Genomic DNA, 17,139 nt, shown 5'->3' on the forward strand with positions numbered 1-17,139 from the left:
AGCACCAAGGAAAAGACATAAACCCCACGTCTGCCACTCAACCCACTGTCCCCTCAGATGGAAATGCACATGGCCATGGCATGCCCGCAAACCTCTCACTGCAAAGCAGCAGGTTTGGGGTATTCTACAGGATAGTAATTTTCTCACTCTGCCATGTGGGGGAACTTTGAACCACAGTGCCAAAATTCATAAACACCAGAGTGTGACAATAAACGCAAGGAATTCAGGTGCAAGGGTTCACTCAGGCTAAAGGCATCCAGTGACTATTAACTACTGATGACAGAGCTGTGTTTGTCGACTACAGGTCTGTGGTACCAACCACACTCAGGCTGAGAGGAGCCACCCTTGCTGGGGGATGAAGTGTCCACAGATCACAGCGTGGTATTTGTGACAGAAGTGGCTGCAGTGTGCTCCCTTCTACATTAATTAGCAAGAGCTTTGATTTCCCAGCAAGCTGCCAACACATTCCTAATTCCACCTAAGTACCCACCACACAGGCATCTGCTGAAACAGCAGCAGTGTCTGAACAGCAATGCTAGACAGCCTCCTCTAGTGGGACATACTGGAGCAGGTAGGAGCATCCAGCAAGACCTACCTATGTCCTAATTCCCACCTGTAGAGGCATCTCTGGAAAGAAGAGCCCTCTCCTCCTTACTCCTTCTCTTAGCACACAAGGATGCATCCATCCCTCTTGAATAAAGCTAGTGGCAATCCCTTGCTAATACAGGCGGTGGGAGGTGAGCCAACACTCAGGGAGATGGTGGTGACCAACGCTGGTGTTTTCCCAGCAAGAAGAAAGGAAGGAGCTGCCTGAAGGAAAGGAGCCTTCCTCTTAGCAGGCCTTGCTCTTGTCACCTCTGCTCCTCTTTCCAAGCTGGAGTCCGGTGTTGAGAGGTATTGCTAACGGAGAGGGGAATCCCTGGGGAGGGAGGCAGGTCAGGCACCGGGCAGGCTGCCTGGGTCACTGTTTGGTGCTGTGCGTTAGCAAGCGTGAGCTGTGGGCTGGGTGTCTCCCTTGGAAAGGCTCCGTGGCTCCGAGGCTGCCAGGAACCTGGGAACTGATTGTGGTGTGGGGTGAGAGTTGAGTGAAGCATTCAGGTACAGCTACTGCTATACACTCGTGGGTCCAGCATGGAAGGCTGTGCTGCGGCATCTCAAGCGTATACTATATGCAGAAGTTACCCAGTCTGCTGGGCTCGCAGAAGAAGATCATTATCTGGCAGCTGCCTTACTTTCCAGGGACACCTGCTTTCCTTTGGTTGCTGGACTTTGAGTCTGGGTTTTTCCTCTTTGTCGTTTTTTGGCCACGCCAGGAGATGACAGGGAATCTCCTGTAGGCCCCAGGGCCTGAGCTGAGGGCTGAGGTTGGGGGGAAGGAGGAACTCGCTGAGGAGCAGTCCCTGGTTTATGCTGTCGGCAGGGAGAAGGACTTTCCCTCCGAGGCAGCAGCTGGCTTCTGGGGGAAGTACTGGGGTTCCTGGAAGGAAGGACAGGGCTCCGAGCGGATGCACCACTGGACCTCTGAGAGCTGCTCCGTGGAGGAAGAGAAGTGGAACTTGGTGACGAAGGAAGCTGACTTTGTACCTGTGTTGTTCGGCCCTCATATGGGACACTTCCAGCTGGTCTCTGTGTCTGAAGCCTGCAGAGGAAAAAAAGAGGGAGGATAAAGGGGAATTCTGCAAGGGACTCTTGGGTTCCTGGCAGGATTGGCATGAATGTTGCCAGGCAATTACAAGGAGTTTCCAGCACCAGGATGGCAGAACCTACGCTGTGAACCAGGTGGGGCACCAGTTTGAACACCATCCTGTAACTCAGTGCAGTTAACTGGTAAGTGTTTGCCTTGATCCACCAGCACTCTGTGAGTCAACGCACAGGCATGGTATCTGGGACTCTTCTTAACGTGCAGATTGGATGCAGCAGCCTCTTCCAAGGCAGGAGATACAGTCTGGGAATGTGGGCATGAGTTGGAGCACACCAGTTGGCCTCTGATGGTAACTGTGATGGAAGATAAACCAACTGAGGCAATCCCAGCTGGCAGCCTGCTGCCCTTGCAGCTCTAATTGCAATAGTCAGGCCAGGAGGCCCGGTCTCCCTGCAGAGTCATGGCTGTGCTGCAAAAACTGAGAGCTCAGTGCTGGGGCATCTGCTATTATCAGACCAAATGAAAGGGCTTGTAAAAGGAAAGGTCTCAAACCATGGCAAGCGAACAGAGGCTAAAAAAAAAAAGAAGAGAGATGAGTATTTCACAGACCTTCAGGCTGAAATGACTGTAGGAAACAAAGATGGACTATGCATTCAAGCTGAGTAAAGGACTGAGTCATGGGAGCAAAGCCCTGGCTGTATCTCCTCAACAAGCATTTTTCTTTTCTCTTTGCATTTCTCACTGTTCTGGACTTACCTGCAGGCAGCAGCTGCATCCTGTGGGGAGCTGTACAGCCCTGCCATTGCAGTGGCCACAGAGCTCTCCGACCTCCCTGCCTCCACCGGAGTTTTCACTGGCATGATAGGACGAGGAATTCTGCTCCTTGTGCTTACGGCTCTCTCCTCTCTCCCCAGCAGCGCAGCCTTCTTCTCTGCCTTCCGTGGGATGGAGTCATCAGAGTCATGAGTGTCCTCCTCAGAACCAGTGGCTGACAGGGTTTCGGAGGCTCGCCGCCGCTCGTCGCTGGAGGAGGCCGAGGAGGAGGCACCTGAGGCCAGCCGGAGGAGGCAGCTCTGTCTCTTCTCCATCACCAGGCGAGCCAGGTCAGGTTGCTTTGCCCTCTTATAAAGCCTTTCTTTGGCTGAGAGTGAAGTTGAAAGGTCTGAGCCAGTGTCCTCCTCAGAGAACAAAATGGGTATCCGACTCCTATACCTGGAGCCCAGCGGCCTCCTGGGGCCCTGCTGCGGTGTCTCAAGGGGGGTCTCTGCTCGCCTCAGGTGTTCTGTCGCTGAGGATGCCTTCTCGAGGCCAGGCTCCCTTGTAGCCACCTTGTCAGGCTCTTCCAAATCCAGCGAGAGCCTCGCTTTGCTGGAGAGCTCCGGCTGGTCCTGCAGAGGCTTTGGCATGCCTTTGGGAAGGGCTGGCTGCTCCCCCACAGTCTCTGAGGTGTTCTCGATGTGGTTGGCCGAAAGCGCGCAGCTCTCCGTCTCTGCCCTTTCCAGCCCAGAATGAATGCTTCCATTCTCCGCCAGCACCAGGTTGTCCTCCAGCTCCTCCTCAACAATGACCTCCTCGAACTGCCCTGGAGGGCAGTACTCCTCGTGCCGCATCAGCTGCCCGCTGGAAGACATCACATTTAGGTGAGTCTTCTCAGCAATGTGAACAAATGTGCGCTCGACTTTGGTAAACGGGGAGGAAGCTGTAGCCACTGCCACAGGAGGCTTTGGTTCAGATTTAAGGACTGAGGACAGGGTCCCTGGCTCAGACACGTCCAGCTGGCTCCCCATGGGCTGCGGCCGCTCGCTCTGAGGTGTCAGCGCAGCAAGAGTGCCCAGATCAACTTCTGGAGGTAAGTCTGCGGCCACTGGAGACTTTTTCAGATCACCTGGTGAAAACAGCACTAATGTTTTTGAGCCCTCCTCCAGCTCCAGGTCCCCATCAGCAGTGGATGCTCGACCCTTGGACCCCTTCTGGTCATCAGCCAGGAGTGTGGATGGTGCGCACTCCTGGCTGCGCTCTGTGCTCTTCTGACTCAGGTCACTGCTGGAATCACTGTGCATGTCAATCTCATTGCCCTCCTCCTCCTCCTCCCCCTCATCCTGCTCATCTTCCTCCTCCTCATAGTCCTCCTCCTCTTCTTCCTCCTCCTCCTCCTCCTCCTCTTTTCCGTTCATTTCCAGATAAGGTTCCAGAGGTTTGCAAGGAGCAGTCAAGACAATATTTGAGAAATCAACTTTCTTTATCCTCTGGGATAACTTAGGCTTTTCCCAGTAGTTGCACATATCTTTTCTGAAGTCTTGGTAAGGCAAACTTAAAGGGACTGCCTTGGGCAGGCCATTCATTTCAAATGACTTCAGCATGTATGCCTGCAGGAAGACAAAGTGACAAAAGAGGAGAGTGAGTTAGCATTCAGACATAGTATTGACAGAGAAGACATCAGGACCAACAGCAGCAGAAGGAATCCACGGAAAGCATCTAATCCATCATGCTTCCAAAATACATGCCTGAGCATTCATCACTCCATCATTTGATTCATACAAACCTCAGAAAAGAGAGATTCACAGATACTCATCAATGAAGGGAAAAAAATGTGCCAAAGAAGTTTCTTTGTTAGTAGTCTGTAACCTGGACCTAACAGAATCATTTTCAAACAATTCCTCAGGATTTTTTCACATTTCTCAATCTTCTTCAGCATTTACATATTTATTACAGTATTTATATATTTACATAATCACTCCTTTCTTATTGGAACCACTTAGCAACTCTTTTATGCCCAGGCCACAGTGAACTCAAAGGGCACCTCTGGGCTAGATAAGTTTCCCAATTACTTTCCTTTGTCCCTGGGGCAGTAACACTTGCAGTGCTTCTGTGTTCTCCTGGTACACCATCCATCTCCCCTTCTGCTCCCATATCCCTGTAGCCTGTCTCCTGCAGGCTTCTGCTTCCACTAAAATCATCGGCAAGTCATGAAAGCTGGCACATAAAGTGTCATTATCAGACCCCGGGGTGTCCAGCCAGGAGAAGTGAAGGGCAGACAGGACAGGTGGTGAGGGGACTGTTTCTCCAGCAGCAGCCTGTGGTAGTAGCAGGCTGTGAAAAGATTGCAAATGATCCTACAGAAAACCAGTAGCTCACACACACATGCACACACTTGACCAAACAAGGCCAAAATAAATAGGAAATATCTGTCAAGCATGGTCTAATTAACAATCAGTTGCAAATGAAAATCACATCAGCACCACTCTGCAGAATGGATTTAACACTAAATAATTTACACCACACTTTTGTTAAGGCTTGCAACTGTAACCTCTCCATAAAATCAACCGGTCAATAATGCATCACATGTTACCCTTGAAAAGTCCTAATCATGAACAGCAGGACTCCAAACATCTGCATTTTCCAGTGGCATTCGACAGCGCCAGAGGATATTTAGGCTACACAACTAAACACGTACCCACTTAACCATGTGAGCTCCAGAGCTGTTAACAGCTACTACATTCACCTGGCCATGGAAATGGGTATTTTGTCTTTACTGGGGAGAAAAAGCCCTCAGTGTCTTTTCAGTCCAATGACAAATTAAAAATTGTGCAGAGCCTGAAAAATTAAAAATTGTGCAGAGCCTGAAAAATGTAGTATTTTTATCCTCCTGTATCAAAAAACCCACATGCAAATCTGACTTGGGGAACTAAGGAAAATATATTTTGAAGTGGCACAAGAACAATGCAACCACATAGAACTGCAACATCCCTGAGCCACCATGAATATTTGTGACTAATAGGGAAATGACTGATATGATTTATCATCATCCTCAGGACATGTGTACTAATATACCATGAGGAATTCATATTCCAAAGGCATGGGGAGTGCCACAATGTGTGTCTGATCTTTTTTGACTAACAATGACACCAGGACTGACATGGTTTGTTCAGAGCTAAGCACACCCTTCTGGGGCACACCAAGTGGCTCAGCAGTGATGGAACATGGTCTGCTGAGGGATGGTGATGCCAACACACACTGGGATTATTGACACTTTCGCACCTTAGGAGGAAGCAGAATTAGACTTTTAGACTTTTATTATGACCTGAAAATGGAGTGTGTGGATGTGTGAGTCTGTCTGATGATACCTGCTCCATTCATATATGAAATGTAACTAAGGAGCTTTGTAAACAACTAGATCATATGAAGTATACAGCAAGAACAAATAGAGATCTTGGATGTAGTATGGAAAATGGACATTAAACAAGCTGCTGCGTGGGTTAGGTTTTTCACTTACTGGGTGGCTGCAGAGCTTATCACAATCTTTGTTACTAGTTTTTGTTGTAATTATTACATTTTGTGGATTTTTATTAATGATAACCCAGGTAATGATCTGTCAGATATGCATAAGATCTGTATGGATGGAAATGAAAGATGTGGAAGAGGAGGAAAAGGAACCACCGAAGAGAGATACCCCAAAAATCCATTATATGAAGTTAAATGATCCTTATGATGTCCCCTGTGGTCAAGAAAAAGAAATATGCAGTCCATGATGTCCCCAAGTGTGCAACAATGTTATGGCTGTTGTTTGTGTGGCTACGGCCACGCGGTGAATAATGTGACAAGTACTAAGTGTTGGTTTATGTCAGTGACAAATTGATGATGCTGGGCTCCTCACTGACCCTGCACATGGCTTGAGCAAGGTCAAACCACTGGATGTTGTCTGGGGTGGAGGACTCACAGCCCAATACTGTTTCAGCACCAGCCATCAGCCTCCCCCTTCACCCTCTACAACAAGCTGTGTTGTAACTCTGGTCCATTAAGAAGATTAGGATATGTGCAAAGACTCTCTGGAGCACTCTCTGGGTGCAGCTTCAGTGGGTGGAGGAGGACGAAAGTGATTATTTCACCTTTTGTATCAACTTCAAATTCTGACTGAAAGTAACCAAGGCCCTCATTAAGCCTTATTCACACATTAACTTTCACACACCTTAGAATCCAAACGAAGAGAAAAGGGGCATGCCTTACATATATAATGACAGCCACCAAAATCCCACTTATGACATGTGATTGTTCCACCCCTTTGGAAAGCACCAAAAATTATAGTATAAAAGAAGGGGGGCATTGGGGCAAAGAAAAAGTAGCATCCATGAATCTGAATCATGGAAGTTCTTACTTAACTTGGCCAGCTCTATAGTATTGATAAATTGCATTATTTATTAATCTGTGATCTGTGAATTTGTGATCAAGTTCTTAATGAACCCAATTGGACCCATAGTGCCAAGACTACATTTCCTGTGCACCTGTGCCTGTCAAAGTTCTTCTTGAACTCAGCTAGACTCACAGTGCTGAATTGGGAATAATTAGCAATTAAGCCCAGCCACACCCAGTCCCTCTGATCTCTGAGGATGTGCAGGATCTGAGGACAGTGGGTTTATTTTCTGTCAAAATTTCTATAGCCCTAATACAACACATGGTACAGAGTGGGCTCAGTGGCCTCCAGAAAAGCCTGCACCTGCCTGCACGAACTGCTCTCTGCCTTTGAGGAGCTAGAGTCTTGTGATTCTTCTGCATGAGGGAAATTTCCACCACCCTTTCCACAGGTACCAGAGCCTTCACAGCCCTTGAACTGAAACCATAGTGTGGCCTTCCCAAAGTACATAAAAGTAGATCGCTAACAGTCACACAACTTTGTTTCTATTCCCAGATGTGTCTTGACTGTAAGTTTTTAGTGATCACATGCATAAGTAATAATGGAACTCTCACTGTTCTACCAGACCTCCTTCAAATCCCTGTGCAGTGCTCCCACTTACCCAAGGATGAGCAGGGGACACCTTCCCAGAGCAACGGAAGTAGAAAAACAAAGAAAGAAGGCAAATAAAAAAACCCCAGCCATCAACAAGATGCTGCCTTTGATTCTTTAATAAGGTTTTGGTAGTATACAAGCTTTTTTTTGTTTGTTCATTTTTTCTTTTTTTTTTTTTTTTTTCCCCGATTGTCTGGATTAACATACATGGATTTAAAAAAGGCACAAAATCCATTGCACAGCTTCTGTTTCATTTGTTTTTGATGACATTGCCTGTTCATTGTGGTTTCAAGTGTAGGATTTTACAGTACTCTGCAGCATTTACAGCATGATCTACATACAGGTAATCAATGCATGCTTTTATACAGGAGACAGAATTCAAATTCTCTCTCAGTACTTCTATATACACAACAATACAGTCTTTTTCTTCTGAAAAAAAAAAGCTTTAAATTGGTCTTGCATGCTTGGTATACCAGAAGAATTAGTGCAAGCATATATTACAGTGTTATTGCAGTACAAAAAGGGGTTGACCTTAGGCTCTAAAGGGATTGGATAAGGAAGAATAAAAAGACTCGAGGAAAACAAGCTTTGGATCCCTTTAGTCAACTATGTCCTTCCAAATGGATCCCTACACAGTACTGCCTTTAAAGCTACAGCAGGCTGTGTCCCCTCCATCTCCCTGCTGCCTTCCCCCTGAGACAAACTTCCACAGCTTCTGCAAACCTTCTGTCCTAGCAGTCCATGATGACCCCTGGAAGCTTGAGAACCATTCTGCTGGACCTCTTAATACTGGAGACCTGATTGAAGGGGACTGCACTGAGAGCCACCACTTCAAGCAAACTCAAGTCCCAGCAGATGGAGTTTCTCAAGCAAACCAGGAAGCACAACTGGTTCCCTACAGCTTTTGTCTCCCCTCAGTAGTAATGACCACAGAAACCCACATTCACCTCCTACTCAAGTAGCAGTTGGTTAAATATGGTTTGGACTCTCTTGCTTAGCAGCAACAGAAATCTAGCAGGTGATACAAAGGTAATGCAAAGGAAGGATATGCTGGTCCCTGAGATTCTTCATGGGAGCTGAAAAGTCTGAGAAGTAGAAATCAAGTTCTCAACACGATGTTAATTGTTCCACTGGGAATGGGAAGAGGCCTTAGCCCTGAGAGATGCAGATGGCACATAGACAGCAAGAGCTGTAGTCCAGTCTTCCCTGTAACAGCTTTTATTTGGATACTATCAGGACCTTAGCATATCCTGGAAGTGACATTATCCTCTGCCAACATAGACTAAGCTTGATTGGGACTGGGAGATCTGGCAGGATTGACAACAGTGTGTGGAAAAAGCATAGAATCAGTTTCTGAGGCAGCTCTTTCTTCAAACCAGCATCAGATGAGGTAAAAGTAGCAGGAGTCTTAGAGCTGCCATGCTTACTTGCAGGATTGCTGTGTTCCAAGAATCAGCACCATAAATGTTAGAGATGTTCTTCTATCCTGCATCTTACCATCAATGCTCCACAGCCTTTTTCTTCATTCTTTTTACCAACGTGAAGAGGACAATCCAGTCCTGTGCTGGATAAGTGCTCTGCTCCTCCCTGTTTGTGCTTTCATGTGTTAGGTTTGTGCCAGTTTTCCTAGTGTCTTGGATGGAAGCAAAAGCTCTGTAAAGGTGGGATGCCTGCCACTCAGCTTCCCAACTCTGTACCCACCAGTGCAGAGCTCCCTGTCTGAGCGGGCACGGGGACCACTTCATTTTTATCACTCAATGGGGACTTGGGAAATAGTGAGCAAAGTGGAAGGAAATGATAATCCAAAAATTCCTCTAGTCCCTAACTGTAAAGGCAACTTAATAGCAGCAAGAAAGAAGAAGAAGAATAATATTCTGAAAGCTAAACATCTTCCTAAGTAATACAAATAATCAGAAGTCAGCAGTGCTGAATAAGAACCTGATCTGGTAGGGGTTTTCTAGAAAGGACCAAGCTGAAGGGGCAAGAGGCCCATGGAAATCCTCCTCATCTGAGTTGTTCAGAGGAAAATTGCCATTACTGTGTTTCATGTTGCCATATAATTAATTGCACTCATTATTAAACTGAGAAACTTGTTGGAGTTGTTGGAGGAAACCCTGGGGATTTTTATGAGGCAAGTGCACTAGATGAGGTAACTCATTGAATCACTTTGCATATGAAAAAATAAAACCTCCAAACATAGAGCAAATTTCTTTTTTGAACACTAAAAGACATGCAAGTGAATGTAAAATGGGGATTGCTTCCAATCCCCAGGTTACATGGTTAGCAGCTTGTTCAAAACGTACATTCATAGTAACATCATTTTTTTCAATGGCAGGTGTGATATAAAGAAGTTGCAATACAGCAAATAACACTTAGAAACATTTCCCAGAAATTATTCTTTGCACCGTCCCCTGGAACTACCAATGCAGGTGTTGTAGTGAACCAAACACAAAACACGTGGCATAAAAACACAACAAAAAGCAAGGTAGTGCCACAATGATCAGCCTTTATGTGGTTTATTTCACATTTTAATATTACCCAAAATAGATGTTTGCATACTATAAATTATTTCCCAAGTGCCAGCACTGTTCCCATCACCAGAATACTCTGCCACCAGCTGACAGCAAAAGGGGAGACATGTATTTATGTCACAACATACTGAATGAAGAGACCTGGGCTGGGCCAGGTTGCTGAAATCAAACCTGCAGCATGCAGAGGAGGCCGGGTGTACCACCTGAACTAGACACCATAAAGATATTTCCTGTAAGTGGCTGAGATTTGTTCTTTGCAACAGCCTTTTCAGCATTTGGGGGTGTGCAAAGTGGCCCACTATTGGCACAGAAACTCTTCTGTAAGGCAGGACCACACATGACCACAAGTGGGTCACGCACAGACATAAACATACAGACAATCAGAAATGGAAGCTCCAGCATAAAGCATCCCAACACCATCCTGGGGACAAGAATGAAATTGGGAAGCACATCTGGCTTACTTTGGTCAGCCTCTCCAGAAATTATTTGCTCTTCCAGTCACTCTGGGGAGAGCTGGCAACTACAGGGAAACAGATCACAAAAAAGGTACCTCATGTTCTCCGGCTGAGAAATAATTGAGGCAATTTTTTTCACAATAAACCCTAACAGGATTTTAGGGTTTTGCAAATTATCCATGATTTTAAAGGATTCAGACCTTGTCTGCTAGGAAATGCAATTTTGTTTTTTTCAGCTAGCCTCTTGCAGCCCATCTGTTACTGCCAAGCAGAGCCAGACAAATATACGATAGCTATCTCCAAGTTGTTCTCTCCCATTTTTACCAAAGAGAAACAAGAAAAACAAAAACAAAAAGAAAATATTCTGGTTTGAATAGACTGGGATAAAAGAGCCCTTTCTTATTCAATGTGAAAGTAGCAAAATGGTCTCAGCTTCAGGTGAAGTTCTGAGAGCGTCATGAATAAATCTCTAATGACAACCATTAATAAAATGTGTCATTCATATAACCCAGCAGTTGAAAATATAAATAAATTCAGTCATTGACGCAGAACTGCGTTGGTTACTATGTGGTTGTAATACCAATGTAACTGGATACCACAGAGACTCCACGTAGCCTAAGGAAGAGATGCCAAACCCACTGGACAAACATGGTTGGTATTTGTCACCAATCACCCCAGATAAGCAGTAGAAAATATTCTATTTTCAAGAATAATCTTGTGCTGCTGTCAAGCCCTCAAAGTTCCACATATCGTATACATATGTATCATGGAAGATTGATGGTGGCGTGAGAGAGAAAGACACTAGAAAACAGGAAAAGGACTGAACATCTCTTTTCATGCTTTCTGACCTTCAATCTCACAGTTTATCCTACTATTGAGCTATTTTACAAGACAGGAGTGAACAAGCAATGGTTGTATTTTCTTGCCTTAATTTATTTACAAAGGACCACAGCACCAGATTCAAATAGTGAGTGCATTTTTCCACGAGAGAGCAAGGGAAGTTCCTGGTGATTTGCAGTTAAAGAAATGCCTCAGTGATATTTGTTGTATTTGGTATATAGATCCCACCCACTGTCCTGACAATTAACAGATTATGATAAAATATGCAGCCTCCTGAAATTCCCTTTGTTCAACCAAACATCTGGCTTCATCCTGACATGTTCTGAAAAGGCTTTTTTTTGCTGCTGACTCCCTCATGTCTAACAGCATGGAAGTGACTCATGGGAGCAATAAAGCACTTGAGGATCTTTAGAGTTTAAGAGCCCCTAGGAAGGTATGAATACCACAAGTGTTGTTTCTGAAAACTCTGGAAAGGCTAAATTGAGGTGTTTGCTCTGGTTTCCTGGACTGCAGAAGGCTTCTACTACAAAACAAATCACCAAGACTCTCAAAAGAGGCTGCACAGGTTGGGGCAAAGTTGGCAGTGGCAAAGATGGTACCAAAGCCTGGCAATGCTACTGAAACAAAAGACAAATGAGGTAGATAAACACTCCAAAGTGAAATCTTTGGAAGAAATGTTTGAAGCACAGAGCAGTGTCCCAAATGACACTTGTTTCTCATCTCAAGTGCTCACAGCCTAGCTGAGTTAGAAGAGGTGTGTGTTCACTGGCTTTAGAGCCACTTTTGGAAAAGAAACAGCCCAGCTACTGAAAAGCCACTCAACCTCTGTGCATGTGAATGAGCTGGAGAAGGTGCTGGAAACACCTTTGCTTATTACAGCTGATCAGTTCAAGCAACAGGCCTCTTTCCAGAGGTCCTGTATCTAAAAAATATAGCAAAAAGGAAAAAGGACTGTTGACTGGTTCTCAAAGGCATGCTGCCTTCTCGTGTAACACCTGGGTCTGGCTGCTCCAGAAGCAGCTGGGGAGAGCTGAGTGTCAAATGGAATCACAGAAGAAACAAAGAGCTTGTTTGAAACAACAAGACACTTCAGTGGCCTAATGGCTGTGGCACAGGCTTGGTAAGGGAAGAACAGTCCTTTTATGTGGCAAAGTAAAGAACACCAATCCCCAAGAAAGAATCCACCAGTCTGTGATACCTCCAGTTTCAGACAGGCAACAAGAGGAAACACTGATGTGTTAAAGTTTACAGTTAAGGAAGAGTGTCAGCTCTGCTGCACTTATACTTGCCTTCTCTTGACCACTTGAAATACCCTATTTGATTTGAAACCTTCCCACTCTCCCAGCTCCTAGGCCAGCCCAGAAAACATCCATTTGGAAGAATTTGAAGAGTTTGCAACTGGAGTTGCAGCATTTTCTCACTCACAGAGACCAAGCACTGTTTTAAGAGGAACTTAGAGACATGCTCACAACAACAGAAGTGGTGTTCTGCCAGCTATTTACATGGTATGCAAATACAGATGGTACCTGTGTCTTATAGGAAAAAGCATTGCCAGCTGTCTAAATTTAACTGCTGAGGCAGACTGGGGGGAGCTTGCTAAGTCCTACGGATTCCAGGACTTGAAACTCATGCAACTGACCTGAAAATGGAAGGCATCTTCCCACTCTCATTTTTGAAATCAAGCTGCCTTTAAACTGTGTGATCCTCACACAGATTGCATGTAGAGCTGAGACTGCTCCAGTTGCCAAAATGTGCCATTTTTTTCCAATTTCCTCCAAGGAAGTCAGAGGGAGGGAAGGCCCCCTCACTGCTCAAAGTGCTGTAGGGATTGTATGGGCCACCATGAGCTAGGCAATGCATAAGAAACCGGTGCAGGAGACATGCTCTGAAATGGCAAAGGCAGAAGGTAGTGCAGGTATCCAGGGATGCAATAAGGATGCAGGGGATGAGATTCCATCAATGGCAATGGAGGCAAACCATGGCGTTTACCAGCATGTAGAGTGGGACACACACAGGCAACCAAGGTAGAGCAAAAAGATTTTGTCATATGGGGAAGAGATGGGAGAGGCAAATTGGAACAAAGAGGCAACCAGATATAAGAGAACTTCTCAGTGAGGTGAAGGTGAGGGGATTCTACATGTGAAGTCTACCAGCAGCTTGGGGCTATAGCTAACTGCTGCTGCTCTTGCATCCAGATTCAGATTTCAACAGAAGCTGGGTGACAGCTGCTGAGCAATGTCTCTGCTTTCAGAGCAATGACAAGATCCCAGAGGAGAACAGCAGCTGCCTTTTCTCAATCCAACCTGGAGGCCACTGTCCAAGTACAGCTTCTCCATCCTGGGTAGGGGGTATGTCAGCTGCCACTCAGCCCAACAAACACAAATTCTGAACAAGCTTGTCCCTTTCAGAACACCATTCCTGCAGCAGCCTTGACCACCACAATGCCCAGGTTCAGACATACAACAAAGAGGAGTGGTAGGACAGGAGCAACTTCATCATGAAGAAGTAGCGTAAGGATGGGGTTATATCACCCATATGGCTGTTTTACAGGGCATTTCTAGCTCACTTTCTGTCATCATTGCAACAAAAGGGACTTTAAATAGTGAAAGAGGTGATCCACCGTAACTTTTTCGCATGCCTGCCCCGACAGCACTAAAAAAGAATGGGAATGACAGACAAGGTCTTGCTCACACCAAAGACTTTGTCACCATGGGGGTATCAAGAGGATACTCCTAATGAAAACTGGCATCCGCAGAACTGCACCTGTGTCAGTGCAACCTATTTTCAGTCAACCCTCTCTCACCAGAACTGTCTCCCCTGAAAGTGAATGCATGATGGCATAACCACATTTGCCCAGTGCTAGCTTAACCCAAGCATTTACAGTAACATTTTCACAGAAATCGTATCCCATTAGCTCCTTCCTGAGGGAAGGAGGCTGAGGAGAGAGTAATAAATTGGAAACATCTCCCGTTCTGCATAGAAAGAAAGTTAAAGGAGCCAAGAGGCCAAGATATAAAAAGATGGCTTTTATATGTATATACAAGTGATGAACATTTGCTCATTGAAGTAGATCATGAGATCCCAGCAACAGCTTCCTGTCCTGACGGCAATGATCCTTTTGAGGGAGTGGCAAATGCTCATTTCCAGTTTGGATTCTGAGGAGAACAAGGGCTATGTACAATGGGAAGCAAAAGAAGAGTATCTCCCTAAGGATGCAAATCCTTTTCTTGGACCCTTCTGATGAACACAATTTGCCCAAGAGTTTGATGCTGAAAGGGAATTTTACTTCACTAGTGTCGATTCCCACTGGCTTATTCCATCTGAAGAACTAAAAGAACCCTACCAAACATAAAAGGACAAGTAACTAGGGCAACTAACTTTTCAGCCCACAGCCCAAAGATCAGCTTTTCATGTCAACAGCCTTCTATCCGTTGGGGTGTTTTGCCAACTGATTTTGGACGTATTTACATTTATAATTGCAGTCATTATAAATTAAACACAACAAATAAATGCAATATAAATGTAATCTACACAATTTTTTATAATTGCACTGCAACTAGTTTCAATATTAATTTATTACATTTCCATATATATAAAAAAGACCTCTTTTCACATTTCTTTAATTTGCCAGCTGTTCCTCAACAATACATTGATTTCATAGTCATTAATACAGCATTAGATGAAGATGTTAAAATACCCCTTTAAATTGACTATTTTTAATACTTTTTATATAATACTTTACCATCAGGATTCCAGCCATTAGCACCAATTAATTTGTTCAGAATTAAATTGTAAAAGCCATATTGATAATGAAATAAGACTGCCCATAAAATCCAGGTGACAGCAACATGCCCAATTACTCTGGCATAGAACCCAAATTTGGTGGTTTAACAGGACTGGTTCAGAAACTAAAATCCCACCTTACAGAGACTGAACAGCAAAGAATTCAGTGTCTTTAAATAATATATTTCAGTGTTTACCAGACACTTATGTCTTTAAAATTAGCATCTTGCTTATACATTTACCTTTGCTATTGTATTTTCCAGCACTTAGACTCACATCTTCGCTTGGCAAGTTAAAACCCCTCTTGTTCTATTCAGGCAGAGACGCCTAACAGCAATCATGTCACTTTTTAGTTTCATATTTAATGACAGACCACATTTTTTCCAAGTTATTCTACAAGACTGGTTTTACAGAAGCATTCTTGTGTCACTTCCTCTCTTTTAGGTTTTGAAAATCTTCTACAAAAATTTCCATGCAAGACTTGGATATGTCTGGTAGTGATCTCACCAGCACAAAAGATTTCCCTTTGCTTATAACTTCCATTTTCCTGCTGATACACTGAAGAAGAATGTATTTAATATTTTTATTTATTTTTTTTTTTTCTGCAGCAGCATAGTGAGAACTTAGATGCAGCTAATTACTTCACCTAAGTGCCACCTCATTTTGGGAGACAGCACCTCCCAGAGCACAATTTCTCTCATTCTGTACATGTCACTTACATCTTCCATACTCCAAACATGACCTTGTCCCTTTCTGGATGCAATCATTACTTTGAACACAAGCAATTTATCAAGCAATTCAGATCCTTCTGCAGAGCTGGTCTGTCAGTTAGTGTTTTATCATCCACCCACCTTCTGTCACTGCAAACCTTCTCCTCAGTGATTTCTTTGTTCTTCTTGACAGCCACTAAAGGCATGGAATAGTGCTGAGTTAAGGGCACGAGGTCAGGAGTCCTAATGAGAAACAACCCCTCTTGTAAGAGATAGCAACACATAAACATTTTGTTTATCTAGTTGGCTTGCAATTTATTAATAACTTTAACTGGAAGAATTTTTACTGAAGTCTATATAAATCAACCATCTTTATAAATCAGATTTTTGAACTTAGAAGAGCAGTATCAAGTTTATGTGAGTAGCATTATGATGAGTAGCATTAGATAGATTATTGATGTTTGAAATTTATGTATGGAGCTACCTATTGGCTAGTCATTGTTTTTGTCTGAACAAAAGGCTTAAGAGTTTATAAATACCCAGTTATCTAGTTTGTTCCCTTTTCTGACTGGCAAAATTAAAAATAGTTTGATTTTTCTTTAAAAATAGAACAAGAGTAATTTTAATTCCTAAAACTGACCTTGAAAAGCGAACATCAGTGTTTTGGATGCTATGAACAAAAATTACTAAAGTTACTGATTTAAGTCTAGTGCTTTCACAAATTCCATTTTTTCTGGAATCTGTTCTTCCATTAAAGTCTCTATTGAAGATAGAAAAAAAGTAACAGAGTCTACTTAAGGAAATCATACCTTCTCATGTCACTTTGAGAAGAGCAAAGCCTTGCTCTTTCTGGTATCTGTGCTTGACAAAAGAACTGATGAATAGATTTTGACTAGTGGTTAATTCAACCCAAGTATTTTTGGCAATGCCCAGTACCTTTTTAAAAAATAAAGCCCATGAAAAGACTGCAGGTAAAATTTTTGTCTGAACAGTAAACTGTCCTGTTCACACATGGGGGCAAATGAAAAGAAATTGAAGTCACTGAATTCAGGAATTACTAGGGGAAGAGTCTGGTCATATCTGTGCCAAATCTTCTCAAGGAGAGTGTGATGGCCCCCCCCCAGTCCTGTGCCCCTCAGGATGCTCTGTCAGCCTGTCAGACCACGCCCTGCAGCATGCAGACACACACTGGGCCAGGGCCAAGGAACTTCAGAAAGCACCACTCACCCTGTCTGGGGGCTGCACTATCTGGTCTTGCTTACAGGAGAGTGAATCTAATATCAAGGGAGCCTCAGGTACGGCAGATGTACCTACAGAAAGCAGTGCCTGGGAGGAATTGTTCCTTGTAAGCCCACTGGAAACACCCTACCTATACAGTGATACCTCCACGTCACAA

The 17,139-nt window shown here is 44.3% G+C and overlaps 1 protein-coding gene across 2 annotated transcripts in view; it reads right to left on the reverse strand.

Moving 5' to 3' along the window:
• Positions 1 to 534: 534 nt before the first annotated feature.
• TTBK1 (tau tubulin kinase 1) overlaps positions 535 to 17,139 on the reverse strand; it is an 88,985-nt gene continuing 72,380 nt past the window's right edge. For both annotated transcript variants that reach the window (XM_066316731.1, XM_066316732.1), the window contains exons 14-15: positions 2,399 to 4,008; positions 535 to 1,639 (exon numbers count right to left, since the gene is read on the reverse strand). In XM_066316731.1, coding sequence (XP_066172828.1) covers positions 1,213 to 1,639; positions 2,399 to 4,008 — 2,037 coding nt within the window. In that variant the 3' untranslated portion in view covers positions 535 to 1,212. The remainder of the gene's footprint in view (positions 1,640 to 2,398; positions 4,009 to 17,139) is intronic.

Source organism: Sylvia atricapilla, chromosome 3 (genome assembly GCF_009819655.1).
Source record: "Sylvia atricapilla isolate bSylAtr1 chromosome 3, bSylAtr1.pri, whole genome shotgun sequence".
NCBI lineage: Eukaryota > Metazoa > Chordata > Aves > Passeriformes > Sylviidae > Sylvia > Sylvia atricapilla.